This window comes from Grammomys surdaster, unplaced genomic scaffold (assembly GCF_004785775.1).
Source record: "Grammomys surdaster isolate TR1022 unplaced genomic scaffold, NIH_TR_1.0 190, whole genome shotgun sequence".
Classification (NCBI taxonomy): domain Eukaryota; kingdom Metazoa; phylum Chordata; class Mammalia; order Rodentia; family Muridae; genus Grammomys; species Grammomys surdaster.
The window spans coordinates 2,679,355-2,689,221 of NW_021604635.1; the positions used below are offsets into that span (position 1 = coordinate 2,679,355).

The 9,867-nt window shown below is 45.2% G+C and overlaps 1 protein-coding gene across 1 annotated transcript in view; it reads right to left on the reverse strand.

Annotated features, from left to right (window-relative positions):
- The window catches only part of Ak9 (adenylate kinase 9), a 118,184-nt gene that overhangs the window by 16,117 nt on the left and 92,200 nt on the right, over positions 1–9,867 (reverse strand). Inside the window, exons 29-32 of the mRNA XM_028769052.1 lie at positions 9,261–9,479; positions 7,986–8,199; positions 2,202–2,403; positions 290–436 (exon numbers count right to left, since the gene is read on the reverse strand). Of these exons, the coding sequence (XP_028624885.1) occupies positions 290–436; positions 2,202–2,403; positions 7,986–8,199; positions 9,261–9,479 (782 nt within the window). The remainder of the gene's footprint in view (positions 1–289; positions 437–2,201; positions 2,404–7,985; positions 8,200–9,260; positions 9,480–9,867) is intronic.

Consider the following 9,867-nt stretch of genomic DNA (forward strand, 5'->3'; position numbering starts at 1 on the left):
CTGTACAGATGGTCAGGCTCACCCCGTTCCCACAGCTCCATCGACCCTGTACCGATGGTCAGCTGAGCTCGCCCAGTTCCCACAGCTCCATCGTCCCCTGTACAGATGGTCAGGCTGCCCCGTTTCCACAGCTCCATCGTCCCCTGTACAGACGGTCAGGCTACCCCGTTCCCACAGTTCCATCATCTCCTGTACAGACGGTCAGGCTACCCCGTTCCCACAGTTCCATCGTCCCCTGTACAGATGGTCAGGCTCACCCCAGTTGCCACAGCTCCCTCGTGAATGTTACCTTTGCGCAATCTTCTTCTCTAAAAGCAGTCTTTTAAAGATCTCCTTGGACGGCACATCCAACTCAAAGATGACCATGGGGATGATTGACCTCGCCTCCAAGAGATCCATCTGGTGTGGGGTAACAGGGTAACCATCGATGACCACACTAACAGACAAACAGAAAAGCAAAAGTCCCACAGTCCGTTTCTCTCCTAATTCTCTTATGTCTTCCAGAACAAATCTCTGTCTTTGAGCATTCCTCAGCTTTCTCTTATGACACTGATTTTGTTGTTGTTCTTTTCCTTCATTATCTTTACGTCTTAACCCTCCGTCATCCCTAGACCTCAAAGCGGGCAGTGTACACGTGGGCACAGCTTCGAAAGTGGTTGGAGGAGACAGGCATTTGTACCTTTGTATGCTCAGTGCCACACATCTAAGTTTTGGTAGAATTTGGAGAGCCACACCTGTTGCCTTGCAAACTGTGTGTCCCTGGTGTTATTAATATAAGCACAAACAACAGAATGAGTGTAGGAAGACCTAGATTTGCAACCTGGTTTCAAATGCCTTGGTGTTTACACTAGGAGAACATTCTATTTACCTCTTAGAGTTGTTTTAAAGGTTAGGGAGCAGGCATGAAAAACAACGCGAACAGGGCATGCCATGTACTAGATGCTTAGTAAGTCGGAGTATTCTGGGAAGAGACATTCTTGTTGTAGGAGAATGGGAAATTGTGAGGAATTTGGAATGGGGAGTCTGAGAGGCACACCGCACATGTGAGTAAGCACAAGGTGGGAAAATCACAACCCAATAGTCTGAGATAGCAAGGTTGTCTATCACACTGAAAACAAACAAAAAAATAGGGTTTTTTTTCCACCCAGAAATTCTTGGAGTGGCCTCACAGACAAGGCAGCAAGCTGGCCATGTGGCTGATAGCCACTGGTAAAGGTCTGTAAGTCTTGGGTGACAAGGTGCACTTGCCAGTGCTCTCCAGCCAAGCGCAGGCTTTAGAGAGGTCTCTCAGTAGAGATAATGACAGCCACCCCACTGTAGAAGAGTCTTCCAGAGAATGACATTTTTCCCTTTTAAACAGTGGTTACTTCTATACACTGGGAAGGGTCACTTGAGTGGCTCTCAGAACTGAGGAGGTAAACCTACAATGGACAAGCAGTCTTCATGATGGAATTAAGATGAAATAAACCCGTGACCCAACCAAAGTTGTCCTCATAGGGGAAAACTGAGCACCAGGGGAGAAGTGACTCAGTGAGGACATGTCCTTTCCTCTCCCAGAGGCTGTCACCCCGTGCTCACTGGCCCCTGAAATGAGAGAGACCATTCAATGCCTAGACTCAAACCCACCAGCAAAGAAGAGCCAGAAGGTTCTAACAATTCAGTGTCTTGACTGAGCCAGGGGAGTCTAGGACTAGGACTCAGGACCAGAGAGTACCAGGGTTCACTGGGGTGTGACCAAGGGCTGTAACTGACAAGCAAAAGGGTACAGCAGAGGAGGGGGAGCTGAGGATGAAGAACTCAACTTTTCTGTGCAAATACGGCTTTGTAGGAGGGGCACTGCTCCCTGTACATGGACCTGAACCTAAAAGGAACCGTGTCCCTGGGACCACGTTGTCTGAGAACTAAGGAGACCTCCTCCTCCATCATCTGACAGAACGGTAAGAACTGCTGGGGTAGGGGAGTTGGTGGCCTTGTCTGTGGGCTGTGCAGGAGTTGCTGCAGAGAGTAATGAGGGCTGTGGGCGAATCGGCCATGGGTTCAAGTCACGAATCTTGACAGGAAAAGATACCTGCTCAAGTAAGCGCTCAGTCTGAGAAGTAGGCTGTGCTCCTCCCCTGCACAGGCACACCAAACCTTTTAAAACAACCCCAGGTATCTTGATGGTTATTTCCCACCCCTTCCTCCCTGTTCCACCTACTTACCCTATAGTATTGCACACGCTTTCCAACAGAGAGATATCTAAAGCTTGAATAGCCAGTTCGTCAGGTACCGTCATCCCCTTGTGAAGGTGCCAGTTTAACATCAGTGACAGCTCCGAATCTGGGTGGTTGCTTAAAATTCCACGCAACGCATCTCCCACCGACAAACGTCTTAAGCCGTAGTCACTTGCTAGTTTTTTGGCAACTGGAAAGACACAAAGCATGAAGCCTATTTCACTCCACAGGTTCATCAGCGAGCCTGACTTTCAGATTCCGGCTTATGGCACGGATGACAAGCTTATCTGCATATTCTCCAAAGAGCTATCGAGGTTGTCGGCAGTACTTCAGGTTTGTGACTTTAGGATCTGGTTAAGGAACCAACTGGGTTCCCTCTTTTCTTTATTAAATAATCAAAGCAATGCTTAAGCAATGTGCTTCTTCTGTGTGAGGCGGCAAGTTTGGGGGAAGGACTGCAGTAATCCTGTGTGGACATGGTAGTTGGTATGCTGTCTGAGGTAAGAATGTGACAGTGCTACTGGACTGGATACACCATTCCCCAGTCCAGCTGTGGATTCCAGGCTGCAATGAGGATAGCAAATCCTATATCCATCATGGGTCTCAGTCAACCCTCTAGGAAATATTTTAATTGACATACTTTAGATTTTGTTTTATAATTTTATTTGACCCATGTATATATCTTGTGTACCATATGTGTGCCATACGTGAGTACATGTAGAGGCCAGAAAAGTAGTTCAGATCCCCTGGAATTGGAGTTATGGACAACCATAAGCTGCTATGCGGGTGCTGGGAATTGAACCTATGTCCTCTAGAAGAGCAACCAGTGCCCTTTACTGCTGAGCCATCTCTCTAGCTCCTGACTTTACATGTTGATCATGGTTTATAGCTCTGTCTGTCTGTGTGCATTCTGGGATAGGATCTTTAACTGGTCTAGACCTTTCTGAGCAGACAGGTCGGCTGGCCTAGGGGAACTGTCTGTCTCAGTCTTCCTCAAGCTGAGATTACAAAATGTGCACCATCATATCGATGTTTTATGTGGATTCTGGAGCTGGACCTTAATTCCTATGTCTGCAAGGCAGACACTTTAGCCATGGAGCCAATTCCATGGACCCCTGGACAAACAATGTAAAAGAATGACCTTTTAAAAATTAATAAATTAGCTGGGCAGTGGTGGCGCACGCCTTTAATCCCAGCACTTGGGAGGCAGAGGCAGGCAGATTTCTGAGTTCGAGGCCAGCCTGGTCTACAAAAGTGAGTTCCAGGACAGCCAGGGCTACACAGAGAAACCCTGTCTCGAAAAACCAAAAAAAAAAAAAAATTAATAAACTAAAAAAGACACAAATAAGTAGCTGGATTAAGGGAGACAATAAAGGATATGAAAAAGAAATTCAATGAAGAGAGAGAGAGGGAAGGCACAGGGAAAAGACCCATCAATGAAGAGAGGGAGAGAAGGAAGGCACAGGGAAGACACCCAGAAGAACCAGTATGATGAGCAAGTATGTGGTGAAGGGATGGGAGAGAGAGAAGCAGAACAGACTGTGAGAGAAGCAGAGAGAAGTGAGGTAGAACTGCAGACTCGAGGAACAGCCTGAGTAGCCTGAGCTGTCACCTGAGGTCACAGCGATGTCCTAGTGTGCTGCTGCCAAGGGTCATGTCTGGGCCCATGGTCTACAGCAGCAAGGGTCTATGTCAATGTCTGTGGCCCGTGTAACCATCAAAGGCCACAGGAAAGAACTTGCTCTTTACCAAGCTGGCTTTGAACTCAGAGATCTGCGTGGCTCTGTCTCCTGGGATTAAAGGCTTGTATGACCATGCCTAGACCTAAATTTAGCTGGGTAGGATCTTACCTCAAGGTTGCTACTCCCTTAATTCAATTTAATATCCTTGTACATAGGATTCAGCTCCATTTCACTTCCTGGTGTCCCTTTAATACTCGAAACATATATTTTATATTTTTTTCTTTCTAAGCTTGCTATGCTTGTTCAAAACACTCTTCATGAGACTTAACCAGGGAACAAAATCTATGATGATTTTTGAAAATTCTGAGACTTACTTTGTCAATGCATGTCCTCTCCCTCAGCCTTGAGCGGGCCAGAAAGACCTTGTTTGCCACAATAGACCTAGTAATAGAACCTAGGTGGAGTCCTCCACGTTGGCTGCACATACAGCCTGCTACAGGAACTTAGAAGAACAGACTGCCCACTGAGCTTGCCTTGCGATATAATCCAGCTGAAACAAAGGAAGGGTTCCATGGGCTTTCCCTATATATACAAGATCTGAATATTAAACTTCGAGCCTTGATCAGAGAACTTTGTCTTGGCTTCATGCTTCTCTAACTCTGTCTCTTTTTCATTTCCAGCCTCCCTTTCAGGTGAACCCAGTTTGTCCATGGCTGCAGGCAGCTACAAATGCAATGAATCTGAGTCTCTTCACCTTAGTCTTAGGCAGACTCCTCAGACAAGGGCAAAAAGCACATTCTTCACCAAAGTACCACAAAAATAGTCTCTAGGCCACATTCTGAAGTTCTTCTCCACTGAAACCTCTTGGGCCAGGTTGGCACAGTTCAAATCACTCTGAGCAACAAAGTCTTCCATATTCCTACTAGGATGGCCCATTAAGCTCCATTTAAAGCATTCCACTGCTTTCCAAATCCAAAGTCCCAAATCCACATTCTTCCAAACAAAATCATGGTCAGGACTATCACAGCAATACCCCAGTCCCTGGTACCAGCTTTTGTCTTAGTTTGCGCTTTACTGCTGTGAAGAGACACTATGACCAAGGCAACTCTTATAAGGACAACATTTAATTGGGGCTGGCTTACAGGTTCAGAGGTTCAGACTGTTATCATCAAGGTGGGAGCATGGCAGCATCCAGGCAGGCATGGTGCAGGAGGAGCTGAGAGTTCTACATCTTCATCTGAAGGCTGCTAGTGGAAGACTGGCCTCCAGGCAGCTAGGATGAGGGTCCTAAAGCCCACACCCACAGTGACACACCTAATAGTGCTGCTTCCTGGGCTGAGCATATACAAACCGTCACAACGGTGTACTGTGTGATACACCATGGCATACACAGCTTCCACGGAGAGATTTTATTTTGTTTTGTTTTTCTTTTCAGGGGTAGAGAGGTTGCAGGGAGGGGAGAGGACAGATAACAGGGATGGGGAGATGAGTGGGACTGGGATGCAGGATGTGAAATTCACAAAAAATATAAGAAGTTTAAAGAGAGAAAAAGGAGAGATGCTTGAGAAGAACCAACCAGAAATCTTGAAAATAGATATCTCAAATCCAACTTAAAATTTAAAAGAAGCAATTGAAAACACCATCAACAGCTTAGATGAAGTGGAAGAAGACCAGGGCTTGAAGACAAAGCCTGATGACTTATCATATTCAGAGAGCAATAAAGAAAAATAAGACAGAGTAAACAAGACACTTGAGATCTATAGGACACTGTCAAAAGATCATTTTAAGAGGAGTGTGATCAGTTCAGACAAAGAAGAAATGCAGGAATACAGAATGAAAAGACAGAAAATTTCCTGTGTTTTGGGGAAGATACAAATATCTGTTTACAGGAGACATTTAGAATCTCAACTAGACACAACCAGAACAGAAACTATAATTAAACTTTATAATTAAATGCCAGAAGTACAGAACAAAGAAGGAATATCAAAATATGTATGAAAGAAGTATCAGATCACACATACCACACTTCTCAGAAGAAACTCCAAAAGCCAGGAAGGCTTCAGGGAAGAGGTTCAAGTCATAAAGGAAAATAGATTACTATATTGAACCAAGTTATCATTCACAGTAGAAAGAGAAAAGCATAAACTAAAGGAATTCGTGATGCTGGAGAGGGTTTCACTGGGGGAGATGAACACAACTACCAAATGAGAACTAGGAACAAATCAAATACTGTCAATTCAGCAAAGCATCCCAAGTCTAGCAGTAAGAAAGTAGAAATGGACACAGATTATTCCAAATAACTAGAATGGAAACAGAATCAGGGCAGGAATAGCACACACCTTTCAACAGATAAGTGACGCACATAAATGGAATTAGGTTGGCTGATTGGATTAAAACAAGCCCCAACAGTTTGCTGCCTGCAAGAAATTCATTTTTACCAACAAAGGTATACATAGACCAAAAACAAAGGATGGAGAATAAAAATCTAAGCCAAGGAATCCGAAAGCAAGCTAGATTAACTATATTCAGATCTGACCAAACAGACTCAAGCCAAATTAGTTAGAAGAGACAATGGTCATGTCACATTGATAAAGGGACTGTAACAGGCCCCCAGACTTTAGCACAACTGACTCCATAATGAAAGTACCATCCAGGCCATAAAGCTTGGCATGTAGACATTCCCATCTTCCAAAACAAAAACAAAGACTGGCTAACAAAGACTTTCTGTTGGCTTAAACCCATGTCAGAGTAGTCTTCTCTTGTGGATAGGCTACCACAGCACTGAGCTGAGTGGGTGTGGAATTGGTGTGGGGAGAGGTGGGGTGCGGTGCATCTGAATGTAACAACAGACAATGCATTGGATTCTCAAATAACTACTTTTTTTAAAAAAATAAAAGGAATGATGTGATTTAAATGTGAAATGTCGCCAACAGACTCACATGCTGAACACTTGCTCACCAGCTGCTGGCACTGCTTTGGAAAGTTATTGTTTGTTTGGGTTGAGATGTGTGGCCCCTTAAGATGGGACACTGCGGGGGGGGATCTTTTAGAGTCACAACCCAGTCTGCTTTTAGCCTGAGCTGTGTGCTTCCTGACCTGCTGAGATGTGAAGACGTGGCAGATGCCCTCGCTCACTGCCTTCGACTCAGCCAACCACACCCATCACGGACTGTGAGCCCTAAACTGCGAGCCGCGATAGGCCTTTTCTCCCTTAAACTGCTCCTGTCAGGTTCTTGTCACCATGGTGAGAGGACAACTAACGGGTATCAAGAAGACACAAGTCTATAACGTCAGAGCACCCGCGTCCGTGAATAAACGCTACTGGACATAAAGTGAAAGATTTTCCCAGTGCAGCCATGGCAGACCGTTTCAGTAGCTCATTGTCACTGATAATGATCATCTAGACCAAAAATAAAATAAGACAATAAAAAAGAAAAATCCTTTAAGAGTCCTCCACAAGATACTTGCAAATAGTAACTTTTATATTGAGATCCTATCTCCATCCAGCCACAATGATTATTATCTTTATTTATTTATTTATTTATTTATTTATTATTTGTAAGTACACTGTCGCTGTCTTCAGACACCCATATGAGGGCATCAGATCTCATTGCAGATTGTTGTGAGCCACCATGTGGTTGCTGGGATTTGAACTCATGACCTCTAGAAGAGCAGTCAGTGCTCTTAACCGCTGAGCCATCTCACCAGCCCAATGATTATTATCTTAAAAAGATAAATTCTGCAGGGTGGTAGAAGTGCATACCTTTAATCCCAGCACTCAGGAGGCGGAGGCAGGGGCAGACAGAGGCGGATCTCTGTGAGCTCCAGGCCAGCCTGGTCTACAAAGCAAGTTTCCAGGACACAGGGCCACACAGAGAAACCCTGCCGCAAAAAACCAAAATTAATTAATTAATTAATTAATTCTGGCAAAGACTAGAGAGAAAGGGTCCTTTTCTATGGTGTTGGTAGGGGTGTAATTAACACAGTCACCGTGGCAAATCTCAGATTTTATGGGTGGTTCTTGGAGAGTTTGGGTGCTGGGTGCTGGGTGTCAGGGCTCCCTTGATGCTTGAGGAGCAACGACACTCACCTGTCGTTTTCCCCGACTTGGGAGGCCCCACAATCATAATCCTCACAGGCATGGTGGCTTTGGGCTTGGGTTGCCGGATGTATTTGATGGGGTTCATCATGAACTTCTCCTTCGTTTGCTTGCTAGATAGGAAGTAGATGTAGTGGCGATGGATTACAGGGTTCAGCGGGTTCTCTGCATTCTCAACAGGTTTGATTGTCTCTCCTTCGCTTAGCTGCGGTACAAGTGAATTCACAGGTCAGATCTAACTTATAAAGGCATGTCCTTCAGCACATTTGAAAAAAAAATGTAAAATATAAAGACATAATCTTCCTTACATAGTACTAAGCCCCTAATTGTAAATATTATAAAACAGCTGCGTACAAAGTGCAGGCGGTTCCATAGCAGATGCGGTAAAACAAGGTCAAAACGGTAAACTATAGGCTAGGTGTTCTTGGAACAGGAGGAAGAGGCACGAGTGGGCATACACAGAAAGCTCCACATGATGGGCCTGGGAGACGGTGGCCAACTGCTAGACAAGGTGAGAGGCCTCAAGCAGAGCTTGCCATAGGCCTCTTATCCTTGGACACCACCTTGGCAATACCACCCTGTATGTGCCTGACCTCGGAAGCTAAGCAGGGTTGAGCCTGGTTAGTACTCGGATGGGAGGCCTTAAATAGTACTACAAGAAAATAAATTACACGGCTAACCTGCCCTGTCTGGAGTTTTGCTATAGTATCTGAGACAGGTAATACAGGTAAGTCCTGTGCCGTTGTCTTTTAGGATAGACAAATTTATTCTGCATTTTTGTACAGATGAAATCTTGTCGCATTATTAACAACAGCCATGGAATGTGAAACACGAGATGGCAGGGTTAGCCTGAGGTGTGGGTACGGAATGGGGCAGCCTGAGGAATTAACTGATGTTAGGTTCGATGATCTTTTGATCTTTCTTGGACATGGAAGAGTGGGCATGAAAGTGTGTCCTGCTCTTCCCTGTGAGAGTTTTGGCAGGATGGGGACTTGATCAATGGTTATCATACGCACTGACGCTCATCCTGAGGGGAATGACATCCCTGGCTGGGAGGAAACGCTAGGGACACAAAGAAAGTCAGGTGGAGCAGAGGGTTGGCTCCACGTTATGTATCTTCTAGCAGAAGCAATGGTGAGGGTCAGATGGCTCCATCCCAGCCCCCCAAACATTAATGGAGAACACTCTATAATAATGGCCACATCTTCCTGAGAAACGTTCAAACAGTGAGGGATGCTGGTTTCCTGATGGCTTTTCTGACGTTACCTTCACAGGGTCCCAGTAGCCAAATGAGCTCATGTGTTTGTAGGTGAAGGCAAGCATTTTGTGAGCGAGGTGTGAGGACACCGGGTAACACTTTTCAAAAATGCTTTCACGGTTCTCCACCAGGGGCTTCAGTTTCAAATTCATTACATATTGTACAATGTGTATTTTCCTAGCTCCGTTGACCATAATTATTGGTATCAGAACTTTGTCGAATTCATCCTGATAAGAGAAATTACAAAGCTTGATGCATCTACTGTTTCTCAGTCACAGAATGTAGACACAGCTGGGGACTTTTATAGAAGGCTATAGAAGCTTTGTGAGGGGCTGCCCTAGGAAGGACCCCTGCTGCTCTCCATCTGTGAATCTCATACCTTGTTAAGTGATGCTGCCTGACTCCCTGAAACACACACACACACACACGCACGCACACAGGCATGCACAAATCCATGCACACTTACACACATGCACACTCTCACACACTCACTCACATACTCACACACACATACACACACACTCACATACACACTCTCACACACATGCACACATGCACACAATCACACACAAATGCACACACTCACACATGCACACACACTCGGACACACACACA